The 16,479-nt window shown below is 38.6% G+C and overlaps 1 protein-coding gene across 1 annotated transcript; it reads right to left on the bottom strand.

Moving 5' to 3' along the window:
* Positions 1 to 3,565: 3,565 nt before the first annotated feature.
* Positions 3,566 to 11,218, bottom strand: LOC145002368 (putative polygalacturonase At3g15720). Its single transcript, XM_078961655.1, has 7 exons — positions 11,075 to 11,218; positions 4,627 to 4,752; positions 4,382 to 4,519; positions 4,179 to 4,262; positions 3,987 to 4,022; positions 3,700 to 3,907; positions 3,566 to 3,603 (listed from the first exon to the last, which is right to left on the bottom strand). The coding sequence occupies exons 1-7, from the start codon at positions 11,216 to 11,218 to the stop codon at positions 3,566 to 3,568; spliced, it is 774 nt and encodes a 257-aa protein (XP_078817781.1).
* Positions 11,219 to 16,479: the final 5,261 nt, after the last annotated feature.

Genomic DNA, 16,479 nt, shown 5'->3' with positions numbered 1-16,479 from the left:
CTTCCTTCTTCTCCTTCTTCACACCTTCACAAAATGGCACCAAAACACATATAAGCTCTTCAAGGGAGGTTTAAGGCTCTATCACTGCGTTCTCAGGGTGAGGGAGGCGAGAATGGGGGCTATAAGGTGGTATAAATAGTGGGCAACCCGGGGAATTTAGGGTTTCACCCAGACAGATGGACTCGCCGAGTCGGGGATATGGACTCGTCGAGTCCCCGGCTCACGCGTGCCCTCAGACGCGACCCTACTCGGCGAGTCAGGCTAGAACTCGCCGAGTCCCTCTTGAAAAACTCACTATAATTACCAATAAATCAACATACCGGGAACGGGTCGTTACAAGGTTATCACCTTTGCTTGATCCTAGTGGCCTTCCACGCGGTGGTTTTGTATTGGGAGCTAGGTCATCGCCCGGCCCTAATGTCCTTGCACGCATCCCTTTGTCGGGTGGCCTTTCACACACTTCACTTAGGATGGCAAGGTTAGGATTCTTAGGTAGTAGTAGCATGAGTGACATAAATACCCACATGGGCTTGACTGATGCAATAGCAGATACAGGGGTGGTACAGAATGATGGGAATGCTATTTCATATGGTTATGAGATGACAAGCAACAATGAAGACCCTGCTAGTGATTTTTTCTATAATGGGCCTGAGCATGAAAATGAGCCTGAGCATGGGCATGAGTCTGAATCACCAATGGTTCAGATGCCCCATTATTCGGGTACACATGGTGGATAAAATGATGTAGATTCGAAAGGCTCTCATAGGCCATTTATCACACGAAAGGGGTAAGAGTAAGTCTTTTTTTTATTATTATTATAAATTTACTATTTTTGATGTTATAATTATCCTTATATGGTTATTTCAATATTGTAGTTTTGGGAGACAAAGTATTCATCGGGCGATCATAAAAATATTTTGGCAGTCTATAAATGAACCTTGGATTACTTATAAAAAAATTCCGAAGGAAGTTGTCAATCAAATGTTTGAGCGTTTTAGGGTAATATATTAATTATTTATATTTATTATCTATTTCTCATTCACTATTATTTTTCATTTTAAACTTTTACTTTTTATTTTTTACAGACTCAATACCGGTGGGATCCAAATGAAGAAGGGTTAATTCGTGAAGGTTTTGAGAATACACTGAAAGATCGCTACAGGGGTAGAACGAGGGATGCTAGGGAAGGATCGGTAAATTCTGCAAGAAAAGTTGTCCACGTTATCACAGAGATTACTGATAAATTTGAGATTCTTGCAAATTACAATCCTGCTGAAATACATATAGATGTTTGGTGATGTTTGTGCAGGGCAAGGAATCTAATACATTATTGCTTATTTTGTTGTTTTTTATTTTGTATTCTAATTATATATATATATATATATATATATATATATATATATATATATATATATATATATATAAACACACACACACACATATATTACAGAAATGGGACACGGATGAGTGGAAAAAGTTGTCCAAAAGCGGAAAAAACAACCGTAACACTGATTCTGGAGGGCAGCCAGACATACGGGTGGTAGCATTGGATTGGAGGAGCACCGTCTTAAATTGGTAAGTAATCCCAATTATAGATTTTAGTGATACATTTTTATTTCAACACTAATTATATCAATTATATTGTGTCATTTATATAGAAACAATTGATGGGTGAAGACCCCTCATTCATTGATCTTTATTATAAGACACATCTTAGCGCTGAATCTAAGAAAATATATTTTGGGGGAGATAAAGAGGTGCGAGTGGATTTTGTGAATGAGACATCTAGAGTGGCGATCGTAATTTGTCTTTATCTTTTTATATATTTACTAATATTAGTTTTTACTTTTTAGTACAATAACAAAAACTTTCTTTTGGTATGTTGTAAGAATCATATAACATAGCCCTATCTAAAAAATATGGTGATGATCCGACTCAAAATAATGTGAATGATCCTGAATTGTGGACCCAAACACAATTGCCTAGGAAAGGCGGGAAATAAAAAGGTCCTATCTATGGGGCAGGATACTCGGATCTTCACTTTATGATGACGGGTGCATATTCTTATGAGTCAACTTCAGCTTCTGCTGACTTTGAAAGGTCACAATAGGAGGTACTATTATTTACATAATATATTATAGAGAAAAAAAAATCAACGAAAGAGGTACTTAATATGGCTGAAAATATATGTTCATATTGGTAAGGTACATTGTTGTTACGGGTGAAAATTGAAATACGCTGTCATTATAATATTAGGTAAAGTGCATTGTTATTATGGTTGAAAATGATACTTTGTTGCTATTTTTAAATTAGGTAAAACATAATGCTATAATGGGTGAAAATTACAATATGTTGCTATTATTGATATTTGGTAAAGTAAATTGTTGTTATTGATAATAATTCAAGTATATTGATATTATGGATTGGAAATGTAAAGTACAATGGTGTAATGGATAAAAATATAGCATGTTATTATTATGCATACAAAAAGTTATTATTATGGATGTTAAAAACAATGTACATTTTTATTAGCAATAGTGTGTTTTTATATTGAATTAAAAGTAAAGTACATTGCTATCATGGTTTAAAGTTGAATTACATTTACTAACTGCATGTGTTTCTCTTGATATATTTAGGTAAATGAATTTTCAAATGCAACAAACGCGAAATGAAATAGAATTGCAAGTGCAACGACAATTGGCGGCCTTTATGAAACAAATTAATCCGTCCGGTAATCGACCAAGTAGTTCTTAGTTTTTGTTTTAGAACACTAAATTAATGTAATGTTATTGATTAGTTCTTAGTTTTTGTAATGATATTGTAATGGTATTTTGAGTATTTGAATGTATGAATGGCATGTTAGTGACTATTTTAATGGTAATGAATGTAATGGTATTTGACTATTATTTTAATTATTTATTTGGTTTTTTTAGCATAAATTTTGGATATTTTTTAAATTATAATTCTGTAGGAATTATAAATTTAATATAGCAATAAAAACTGGTAAAAAATTCATAGAAAATCTGTAGGAAATAAATATTTATTAGGTATTCGGTAGGAAATAAAATCTAATAAAATCGGTAGGTATTCCGTAGGAAAAAATGTTAGTAGGTAATCTGTAGGTAAAATAGTTGGTAGGTATTCTGTAGGAAAATCAGTCGGTAGGTATTCTGTAGGAAAATTTGTTTGTAGGTAATCCGCAAGTAAAGTAGTTGGTAGGTATTCTGTATGAAAATCAGCTTGTAGGTAATCCGTAGGTAAAGTAGTTGGTAGGTATTATGTAGGAAAATCAGTTTGTAGGTAATCCGTAGGAAAATAATCCGTATGTATTTTGTAGGAGTTCCGTAGCTAAATAACCCGTAGGTAATCTATAAGTACTCCGTAGTTAACGTGTTCCGTAGGTATTCCGTACTTAATTAAATTTGTAACAGAATATTCCGTAGGAAGTGCGTAGGAACGTTTGTAGCTAATTTCCATAAGGGTTTTTCCTACAACCCGTTTTTGTAGGAAATCTGTAGGTAATGCCTTGTTCCTACGGATTTACTATAGGTAATTACTTAGTTTTCTAGTAGTGACAGCCATTAATAGCAACACAATCATCACCTGTTTTAGTTTCCACAAAAAGAAGTGCATTATAAAGATTTTTTTATACATTATAGAATAACTCCTTAACAAACAAGGATGCTATTATTCTCATACCAGTCTGAATGTTAGAATCATGGATATTAACATGGGAAGAATCACCGATGTCTATCCCATCTGTATTGGGGCTGTCTCCAGGAGCAAAAATTTGAATATTTCCAACATCTACACCTTTACAACCATTGATACTCAAATGTAGCATTGGGCTGTTGATATGTTTTGTACCTCTCAACTGAAGGCCGTTACAAGAATTAAAATGTAAAGCCTAAAAAAATGTACATGTCAGTTTTCACGAAACTTAAATTCATGCAAGTCCTTAACATTGTAAAAAGTAGACGACTTACAATTGGGCGATTGCATGCATTGGTTTTAAGTTGCCCCTGCAAATTAAAAGGAACTATGAATTGGATGGTTTTTACTTTTTATGTTTCCATTTAATATAAGTGTTTGATATTAAATTAATTCGACCTCCTTTTTCCACCAAATCGAGACTTGGCATAAATTTGACCAGGTCCTTGGATCTTGAGTCCTTGCACGGATGTGAAGTATATCCAAATGTTATTGTTAATGCAACCTTTCCATCCATCGAGAGTCTTCAGTGCAACGATGTTACCCAACAGCTACCCATCATTTAAAAAATATTAGATTAGTCATAACAATTTTATAAGAAAATGATATTTAATCAACACTTTATCAATTAACATCTTAGCCTCAAAGGATAGACAACTGTTAATTTTACCTTAATATTTACAATTGGGGATTTGCATGGACCTTTGAATGCCACCAGGTTTATCAAAAATGTCTTGTCTGATGGAATTATCAATGTCGGTTCTGGCGACATATCTCCACATAAATCATCCCATGCTCGAAGGAAAGCCTAAAACATTGAACGTACATAAAAAAGTTAACTGATTTTTGCTTTCTTTAATTTGCATGATACATCAATCTCTTCTGATTCAAAATTTGAAGATATTATTATTTTACATTGGAGTCATCTGTATTGCCATCTCCTTTTGCACCATAAGATGTTACATCGTAGGTGGCAACACTTGTGATTTTCAATCCAAATGATAAACAAGACAAGCTCAACAAGACTATCATCAAGAAACCCTGCAGATTGAGAAAAGGAGGAGTACTACTTAAGAATAGTATTGCATTTTTAAGCATCCATGCATGGACAATCTGAGTGAGAATATGTTAATTATCTTATCATTTCTTTGAAATCAATTGAAGGTAACTCTGATCTTGTATTTTGATTACACTTGCCATGCCCCCTCCATTCATTTCCCATAAATACTGTGAGAAAATGATGGATTAGCTAGATCGTATGTATCAAAATTTAGATTCTCCCACTTCAAAATAAATGCATGGATCAAGTTGATTATCGTTTATATGTACATATATTTATCATCAGGAGTATCTTTGTGTAAGGAAATATAAGTTTTTATGTCTCCAAATAACTTTTAGATTTTATATGAGATACGATTTCATAAAAATGTTTGACCAATATATATATTGCTATATATATTGTTTGACTATGATTTGAATATGGTGTTCGCCGTTACCATCTAAGAAATAAACAAACACCCGATACTAGTTAAGATGCTTTTTTTTTCTTTGAAGTAGCTTTTTTTGTTTGAAGTAATATTGCTTCTGTTACAAAAGGTGAATTCCTATTAATCTATGTTATAACCCGTAGAAACCACGGGTAGTACAATTAAAAATTTTACACAGACAACAAAAATTAATAACTGTAAAAAAAAAACATCGGATGTGATTATGGGTTGAAATGTTTTTAATAGTGCTCTAAGCTTAGGGGTAAAAGAGGTGATTATGGGTTAAAATGTTTTTTATAGTGCTCTAAGCTTAGGGGTAAAAGAGTCATTTACTGAAAGAAAACAAAAACTATCACTTTGTATAGTTATAGTCCTACTTTTTCTATTAAACAGATTTGGTACCCATCATAAAAACTTACAGAAATGGTACTTGTATGTGTTGTGTGTTTGGTACCCATCATAAAAACTTATACAAATGGTACTTGTATGTGTTGTGTGTGTAGGAAATTACATAGTAACAAATGATATAACAATAATGACGTAAAAATGGTACTTCAGTTAAATAAAAAGGATGCAATACTTTATAATACACAATCAAATGAATGTTATATAAACTTAAAAAGACCAAAATAACAATGTTTCATAATAATGAACAAAAATGCCCTTTTACTAAATTTCCACTATTTAATATTATGATGTCATTATGGGTTATGCTGTTTGTAAGACTACTCGGTACACGCCCGTACAGGGACGTTTTTTTCCTACATGGAGGCTCCTTAACGTCGTTACAACGGCTGGAACGCCACCTCTGCCTCTAGTTATGAGATGTGGCGTTATGAAATGTGCTAATGAACACGAGAGGCAACACCCAATCAAATTATTTCATTTTCTTTTCTCTTTTTTTTCTATCCTCCTAACATCATGTTATAACATGGGAACACCCCCCCCCCCACAGACACACACACTTCATGTTATAAAATGTTAAAATATGGGGTGGCAACATTTGACAACATTGTAACATCCATAAAAAGCATGCGAAATTTAAACTTTTTAAAACATTTCAAAACCAAAGATTATTACAAAAATTGTTTTCAAAATAGTATATTGATAGAGTATCCCATAATTAAATCATAAAATCATGAAATATGAGGAATTATACGATCATGCCTTCGCCTTCCCACGATCATCAAAAGTACCTGAAACAAAAATCGATAAATGTAAGCTTGATGGCTTAGTGAGTTACCCCCGAAATACCAACTCCATACATATATAACCATATCATATAAACAAACAACATGCATAATGAGCCTTCAGCCTGACTGGACCGTCTCGCAGGCCTTCAGCATATCTGGACCGCTCTCCAAGCATTCGACACATCTGGACCGCCTCATAGGGCCTACAGCCTATTTGGACCGCTCGTCGGGCCTTCGACCTAAGTGAACCCCCTTGTAGGACCTTTAGTCTATTCGGACCACCTTGGGTATGTTGGCTTTCAACACAAAGCAGGACCACCTCAACCCAAACCCCAATCAAACAAACATGTGCACATAAATATAATACGCTAGCATATATAACAATCAAACCGATCTAACAAATCACTAATCATAGCAATATCCTATAACCAGGATACATACCTAATCAGTCACTAACATATCATCATCCTATATACCAGGATACCGATCTAACCAGGTCACTAAGCATATCACCATCCTAACTACCAGGATTAGGTAAGGATACAAATCCGATAAGGACTGACATTCGTGCCGTAGACCGAGTTGATATAGTGAGGAGAACTCACCTCACAAGTAGTTCGAAGTGATAAATTCAAACTCAACAAAATACAACTCCATGTCCAACACCTACATCCACCGATGATCCTCTTCCATAAATTATCAAATTACCAAAATATCCCCCAGAAGTCAAACTTGGTTAAGCCTTGGTCATAGTCAAAGTCAACAGTCAGAGTCAACAGCCTACATTAACCCAACTCTTTGAGTGCAACAAGCAACTCGTCGAGTTCCTTAGAAACTCATAAAGTCATAAAACCCTAACCGACTCGTCGAGTTTCCAACCAACTCATCTAGTCCATGCATGTCTAGAATTTAGGGAAAACCCTAACAGACTCGTCGAGTCCTCTGACTGACTCGCCGAGTTCATTCAGAGTCAAATACGTGCAACCTTCCTCCAAGTCGGCTAAGAGACTCATCGAGTTCATGCAGTCCATTACTTATACAGAATCGTTTAAGCCACCCCAAAGCTCCATATTACAGATCCAACCTCCTAGGGCATGTTTTCCACATAAAGTTGCAAACTTTACATAGATGAATGGCCCTAAATGTCAAAAATAAGTGAAATGGAAGGTTTAACCCCAAAGGAAGGGCCATAGCTTGCCAAATCTCATAAGTTTATAGCTATAGGGACCAAGGGGAGTTCAGATCTGATGTTACAACTTCCGATCTTGCCCCAATACTGAAAATGACTCCTAAATGTGCTAAAGATAGCCCTAAACCCAAAAACGAAGAGATTTAGCTAAAGATAAGCCAAGGTATCGACTTGATACCTTTAAAATGATGCCAAGATGAAGCAGAGTCAAATCCACATGCTCCTCTCTTCCCCAAGCTTCTTATACTTCACATCTCCTTTACAAAATGCACCAAAATCACTCTTTAAACCTCACAAACACTCAAGAACAAGGTAATATCAATTAGGGTTTCTCTCATCCATCAAGGGGGGGGGGGGTAAAGGACTAGAGGTAGGGACTTTAAGGTCCTTTAAATAGGGTGAAAACCCTAGAAATTAGGGTTTCATCACCTAGCTCCTACTCGTCGATCCAGGCCCTCCGACTCATCGAGTAGATCCAATAATCCAAACGGCTAACCCACCTCTACCTAAAGATTCGAGGCAACCAACTCGTCGAGTAGGTCCATAATTATGCCATAAAATGCTTAGAACTTGTACCTAGGAGTTGGGGTGTTACAATTGTCCCCCACTTGAACTTGACTTCGTCATCGAAGTTTGTTGTGGCGAACAAGTCTGGGTAGTGCTCCCGTATCTCTTCCTCTGGCTCTCATGTCCTCTCGGATCCCCTCTTGTTCTCCTACTGTACCTTTACCAAAGGTACCTCCTTGTTACGTAGATTTTATCTTCCTCTCTAGAACGACTACTGGCCTCTCCACGTATTTCAGGCGCTTATCGACCTAAATATCATCTAATGATACCACTTACCCTGCATCTGCAATGCACTTTCGCAACTGTGACACACGGAAAGTGCTGTGGACCTGACTATGCTCATCCGGAAGATCTAGCATATATGCCACCTTGCCAACCATGTTAATGATCCTGAATGGTCCGATGTTTTGGGGACCCAACTTCTCCTTCTTCCTGAAGCAAACCACAGCCTTCCAGAGTTAGACCTTCAGGAGTACCATGTCACCGACTTGAAATTCCAACTCAGATCGGTGCCGGTCCACATAACTCTTCTACCGACTCTATTCGGTTTGCAACCACTGTCTGATCTGGTGAATCATCTTGGTATTCTGTAGAACTACCTCGATCTAACCCATCACCCTATGACCGACCTCACCATATCAAACCGGGGTGCGACACCTTGATCGATACAACAACGCAAATAGTAAGGTACTGATACTAGAATGAAAGATGTTGTTGTATGTAACGCTCCATTTCTGGTATGTAATTTAAATAAAGTATTTTTCCTTTCTTAAGAGGTACTCGACGAGTCAGTAGCCTAACTCGTCGATTAGAGGCAGGATTTGCATGTGTCTGTAGTAGGCGACTCGACAAGTCTGTATCCCGAACTCGACGAGTCCGCTAGTCTGGATGAAACCCTAAATCCCAGGGTTTGCACCCTCTTTAAACGTCATTTAAGCCTCCCACCCTAGCCTCCAGCACCTTTAGAGCATTTCTCTGTAAAACCCTAGTCCCTATTATTGAGCTTGAGTGTTTTGTGATAGCTTGGGAATTGTAGACTAGAAGGAAGGAACGAGGATCAATATAAGAGGAAAGAGATCCAAGAACTAGCTTGCATCAGCTTCATATTATAGTAATAAAGTTATTACCTTGCTTATTCTTCCATTAAACCCTCTTTTATGCTTGTTTATATCTCTTTTGGAGCCTTATATGATTCAAACTCGAGATTTGAGCTCTCCTTAGAATGGAGACCATAGATCTGGATGTTATTGAGCTCTAGAAACTCAGTATAACTACCTTTATGCAAATATAGCCTTGTTCCAAACCCTAAGTGCTTAGTTTTGGATGATTTTGGTCTTTAAGCCCCATTCTCGTGTGCAAGCACGTAAAGTTGGAAACTTTATGTGCAAAACCAGCCATAGAAGCCCAGATCTATGAATTGGATGTACTGAGACCGACTAGAAGTGACTGTATAGTAGTGGCATGCATGAGACTCGTCGAATCCACGCTGCGACTCGGCGAGTCCAAGGCAATCTTCTTGCCACAAGAACAAACTCGACGAGTTGTTCATACAACTCGGCGAGTCGGATGAAGTTAGATTCAACGTTAACTTGGAAGAAGAACTCGTTAAGTTATTGCCAAAATCGACGAGTTGAAGAAAGTAGAGGATTAGAAAAAGGTGTTAGGGACTCGGCGATTTGGCGGCCCAACTCGATGAGTCCGGTCAACTGAAAGTTGACTTTGACCAGGAGGTTGACTTTGACTTGGGGTAAATTAGTCATTTTACCATGAGAACAGTTATCAGTATCTGATTTAGTGTCTATGGAATTTGTAGCCGGTGTGTTCCGGAGCAGCAGTAAGCCAGTTTCAGATTTAGCATCTCAGCAGCTGGCGTTACGAGGTGAATTTTCCTTATAGTAGGAACGGGTCTACGACCACAATGTCGGCCCGTTTAGTTAGAAGTAGTTCTGAACTTTGGTCTGATGCAGTAGCTTTGTGTGCTTGATATCTTTGTGATTCAAGCATGTCTTTGTATTATGTGTTCTGTACTTTGATCTGATGCAGTATGCCTTATATGTGTTTATGCTAGTAGTTATGTTATACCATGCTATGCTCAGTCAGTTTCTCGACTTCGGTCCGATGCAGAGGGCAAGGCCCTGGTTAGTTCCGAACTTCGGTCTGATGCAGAGGGCAAGGCCCTGGTTAGTTCCGGACTTCAGTCTGATGCACTTTCCAGACTTCGGTCCGATGCAAAGGGAAAGGCCTTGGTTAGTTCTGGACTTCAGTCCGATGCTGTTTTCGGACTTCGGTCCAATGCAGAGGGCAAGGCCCTGGTTAGTTCCAGACTTCGGTCCGATGCAATTTTCGGACTTTAGTTTGATGTAGTGGGCAAGGCCTAATAGTTGTTTTATATGTTATTGCATGGTATGTGGTAGATTGGGGGATCTCACTAGGCTTTGTGCTTACAATTTCAGTTTTTGGTTTCAGGTACTTCTGCAAGTAAAGGGAAGAACTCGGGTTGATGGCATGACACACACCATAGCTTCAGTTTATCCTGGGAGTTTTTATTCGAATGTTCTGATATGTTTGACATCAGTTGATTTGATACATTCACTTTTACATTTGAGGAATGTGATTCGTGGTTTTATTATATGATGATTAATTTCATGGATTTAGTAATGTTTAAAACAAAAATTTTTGGGTTGTATTTTTGGTGATGTTTCATTGTAGGAGAACTCTGCAATGGGAAGGTAGGAGTCCCAACTCCCACCAAAGTCAATGACATAGGCTCTTAGCATATCCTCGAGAGTCTGTATGGTCCCCTCACTCCGGTCGTCTGTCTGTGGATGAGAGGTTGTATTGAAGTGTAGCCGCATGCCCATTTCCTCGTGGAACTTCTACCAGAAATAGGAGGTAAAATGAACATCGCAGTCTGAGACAATAGAGACCGACATCCCATGGCGAGCAACGATTTCGTAGATATACAAGTCGTCCAGCTTGTCGGTTGATGAAATCTCTCGTATTGCCAAAAAGTGGGCACTCTTAGTCAATCGATCCGCGATGAGCCAAATAGCATCGAATCCCTTCGCCATTCTCGGTAGCTTGATAATAAAATCCATCGTGATCTGTTTCCACTTCCACATGGGAACCTCTATCGGCTGCAGCTTGCCATGCGGCCTCTGGTGCTCGGCCTTGAGCATCCTGCAGGTCAACCACCTCTCCACGTACCAAGCGATTTCTATCTTCATGCACGGCCATCAGTAACTCAGTCGCAGATCTTGGTACATCTTGGTGGCACCCGGGTGAATAGTGAAGCGAGACTTATGAGCCTCCTCCAAAATAGTCTATCTGACCCCACCTGACATCGGAACCCAGACTTGACGGCAACGGGTCAATAATCCCTGACTATCCTACACAAACCATGTGTTCTCACCCCTAATCCTTTCAAGTTTCCAGTTCTCCTGACACATACCCTCTACATGAGCTTCTTTGATCAAGCTCACAATTGGAGAATCCACTGATATCCTAATACATGCCACTGGGGTAGAAGGTCCAACTAACTTGCGGCTCAGAGCGTCCGCAACCATATTCGCTTTACCTAGGTGGTAAAGGATCTCACAGCTGTAGTCCTTCACTACATGTAACCACCTGCGTTGTCTCATGTCCAGGTTCGGCGGATCCATGATGTGTCCCAGGCTCTTGTGGTGCGTGTATATGGTACAACGGACCCCATAGAGGTAGTGTCTCCAAATCTTGAGAGCGAATACCACTGCTCCCAACTCCAGATCATGAGTATGTTATCTTTTCTTGTACGGCTTCAGCTTCCATGATGCGTAGGCTATCACCCATCTTCTCTGCATGAGGATCGCTCCCAGTCCCGTGATGGATGCCTCACAGAACGCCACAAAATTCTCGACTCCCTCCGGAAGATTCAAGACTGTAGCCTCGCATAGTCGATTTCAGAGGGTCTCAAATGCCCTCTGCTGCTCGGGGCCCCACCAAAAATCCACCCCCTTCCTCGTTAGACGAGTGAGGGGTACTACAATCTTGGAGAAATCTTTTATGAATCTCTGGTAGTACCCTACCAATCCCAAAAATCTCCTGATATTCGAGGGAGACTTTGGAACCTCCTACTACATAACCGCCTCGATTTTAGCCGGATCGACCAAAATCCCCTTCTGGTTAACGAGGTGTCCAAGGAACTGAACCTCTCATAATCAAAACTCGTACTTCGAGAACTTGGCATAGAGCCTTTCTCGTCTCAAAACTCCTAATAACTCCCGAAGATGCTCCTCATGCTGCTCTCGTGTCTTGGAGTACACCAAGATATCGTTTATAAATAAAATGACCGAGCAATTGAGCATTGGTCTGCAGACCCAATTTATCAGGCCCGTAATACTGCTAGCGTGTTGGTGAGCCTAAACGACATCACTATGAACTCGTAATATCCATAGCGAGTCTGGAATGCGGTCTTCTCTATATCCTCCTCCCTAACCTTGACCAGATGGTACTTGGACCTCAGGTCTATCTTGGAGAACCAAGATGCTCCTTGAAACTGATCGAAAAGATCATTTATCCTTGGGAATGGATAACGGTTTTTCATCGTCAACTTGTTCAACTCCAAGTAATCAATGCACATCCGGTGCAAACCATCCCTCTTCCTAACGAAGAGAATCAATGTTCCCCATGGGGAACTGCTTATATGAATGAACTGCTTGCCCAACTGTTCCTGTAACTGTGACGACAGCTCCTGCATCTCTGGTGGTGACAACCGGTACGTCGCCTTGGCGATAGGGGCCGTACCTGGCACTAGGTCATGAGTGGTCTTGAAATAAGATTTGAGTATTGGATTAAACCCGCACTCACATGAATCATTTCATGGTATTTTATCATGAGTGATTGTGATATGATGATATAATACAATCTTTAAACCTAGATATATGGTTTATTGATTGCAAGTTAGTTGTGCATTGATAATATGTAAATGCATCAGTAACTTGATGTTATAAAAAACATTGTTTTGTATGAATTGATGTGTAAATAGTAAAAACACATAAGTCAAAGTTTATCTATTCCTTTTATCTTATGAGGGTAAAAGCGATATATTGGGCCCCTCGATGATTTGGTTTGACTTATGTGCCAGGCCCAGTCAGGACTGAATTGATGTGTTCAATTAAGTTCTACGTAAGACGAATTAGTAATCGAGAAAAAAACTGTTGGACAATAAGTATGAATATGTTCCATGTAATTGTCCACACGATATATTGAGAATAGAGGACTATACGATCCCTTATCTAAAGGACATGTTAGAGTTCGGCAACGAGTTTTGAGAGCTATGATTGCTAATCGGATTTTGAAGTTGTATTTGCATTTATAGTTATTAGACTTATCCAAGTGGGAAACTGTTGGATTAGTGTCTAAATCCATAATTATATTTGGTATGTACTTGACCCGGTTGTAGCATGGTCCTTTTCGGTTCCCTTCACCAAAGCAACTTGACTGGATGAATAATGGAGAAAGAGGTCATTATGGTTTATTAAGATATTATATGCATAATATATTAAAGGGGAATCATATTTGTTTAATTAATATTGGTCAAGAGTTAGTTAAGAATTAAATTTGTGGTCAAAATAGATTAATTAATCTAAGGGGACTGAAATTGTAATTATAAGATAATTGGAATTTGGGTTGTGGATCCCTTTAGCAAGGGATGGATGAAATCTTATGGGAGCGCATAAGGATTTCGTCCAAGGGATTGATTCTCGAAGATTCTTATGGGCTGTTTAGGGCTTAAGCAACCAGGTTAGGGATTTAACTGAAACCCTAATTTTGCAGCTATATAAGGACCCCTTGGGATAGTGAAATCGGCCACTTGAAACTCTACAAGAGTTCCAGTCGATTTTGAGCCTCTATTCCCTTATCTCCATCATTCTCCAATTTCCTTGGTGTTTGTGATAGATTAGAGGTATTACACTGTTAATACTAAAGCTCTCAAAGGTTGAAGATTCTCGCTACAATTAAAAGGTAATCATCTAAACTTATTTTAGTTATTGTTTTCATTTTTGTATGCTAGTATTATGCTTATAAGTTGTGGATGATTTGCATGTACAATTAAAGAAAGCTAGATCCAAAGCTTTAGGGTTTGCATGTGCACCATAGGATTGATGTAATGCTCAAAACCCATCAGGTACTTCACATGGTAATTAGGTAAAAGCAATTGAACATTTTTCAAATGCCTAAATTTATAAAGCGTTCGGCAACAAAAAAAAATCCATAAAAAACAGAAATACGCAAACAACTCATGGACTTACAAATCATGGACAAAATCACGGATGAGAGGGTCTTGATTAGAAAACGAATAACCGGCTGCTAAACTAATAAAAATACAACATTTTTCTAATTCCTACATGTATCAATAATTTATTGATTAAATGGTTCTATATTAAGACCGATAATACATTTGGTTAACATTCATAATTGATTCTGTATCTCATAGCTACTGTTAAAATTTAATCCATTGTTAGTGTATCAATATATTGTATTATTAGCTTAACCCCCCCCCCCCCCATGTATACACCAGATCCATGTATTATTGTAATTGTATTCATATCTATTGTATACCTCGTTTCACAGACAAGTGAATATTTTCCCAGTATTGCTCAATATGGTATCAACGTAATTTATCCTCTTTTTTCTCCTACTCCATATCCTCTCCATTCAAAACAGGGACGGATCCTCCGCTGCATCACTAGAACCCTACTCCTACCACCTATCTCATTCATATTATCATGGCAACATGCCTGCTAATACTCCACCTCTTCCCCCACAAAGTATTTACCACCACAAACATTAAGTCTCATATCCCACTCATACTTGATTTAGCGCGCATAAACTATGATTCTTGTAGGGCTCTCTTCCTAGCACACTATCAAGCACATGATGTTATTGATCATGTTGATGCTACTCATGATGTTCCTATAGCCAAACCTATGTATGATGTTTGGAAGAATGTCGACGCTATCGTGTTGGTGTGGATATACACCACCATGTCCCAAACTCGTATTCAAATGGTTCTCAAAGAAAAATCCTATGCAAGAGATCTATGGCTTCACTTGAAAGACTATTTCGAGACAACAAGAATCTATTGCAATGCAAATCGATACGAAACTCCACTACTTCACCATAAGGGACTCCACCGTAAAAACCTACGATTCTAAGATTCAACATCTTGCTGACCTCTTGTAAAATATTGATGTTTCATCCAAGGTTCAAGACAAACACCAGGAAATTTATACCACTAATAGGCTATGTCCCAAGTAATATGATAAGGAACAGGTCAGTCCAACTAACAAGCCCACCAAAGAGCCCATGCCTTGGAAGGTCTACTCACACAAGAAGAAAATAGGACAGGTGTAAAGTGATGTCATAGTTTGTTGCATCACTAGAGAGGCACTATATATATCTAGTTGAATGTTAGAATAAGGGTGTGGAGAGAATATTTTCTGTTAGAGAGAATCGGCTAGTGGCTAGCTTGGGCAGGAAGAATAGTTATTGGCTCTCTTCTCTGACATTCCATTTTGTTATTCCTTCCATTATCGTTTCAGAAATAAATCAAGCATTCAACCATTATTTGTGATTCTATCTTATTATCAGCTATTTGCTTAACCTAAACCTTTCCTATCAATTGGTTCCATTGCCGGGATTCTCCTCCTCCATCACCATGCCTGATAACACTGATGCTCACGTTACCACTCGTCTCCAATCTCTCCATAATAGAATGAATACTCAGGAGGGGAAAATGGACCAGATCTCAACACAGATGCAGGAATTGACTGTCTCTTTTACATCCTTGAAGGAGCTCATGGAGAAAATGGTGCAAACTTCTCTCAACCGCCCTGACCGTCCTGTTGAAGAAGGTGCTTCCTCCGGCACCTTCCTCCGCTCCGGCCTCTCCAATCCCCTTTTCCAACCCACAGACGATTCGTTGTTCTCTCTACCGAAGGTCAAATTACCTGTGTTCGATGGAGAAGACCCTCGTGGGTGGATAACCAAAGCTGAACTCTACTTTTCCGTTCATCAAACCGCAGATTCCAACAAATTAAAGCTTACTCAGATGTGTATGGAAGGTTCTGCACTCAATTGGTTCACCACGTTGTTGTTCAAACATCCCCAATCCACTTGGGAACAATTCAAAGACAAACTCATCACTCGCTTTGGTGGTTCTCAATTCCTGAACGCACATGAAGCTCTGGGCTCTCTTTTTCAGGAAACCGACATCGACACCTACATTGAGCAATTTGAGTCAATCTCTGCCCTAATTCCCGATCAATCTGAAGACCAGTCCCTTTGGATG

This window comes from Lactuca saligna, chromosome 6 (assembly GCF_052625555.1).
Source record: "Lactuca saligna cultivar CGN05327 chromosome 6, ASM5262555v1, whole genome shotgun sequence".
NCBI lineage: Eukaryota > Viridiplantae > Streptophyta > Magnoliopsida > Asterales > Asteraceae > Lactuca > Lactuca saligna.
The sequence above is the reverse complement of the archived record's forward strand: the minus strand, read 5'-3'. Positions and strand labels throughout refer to the sequence as shown.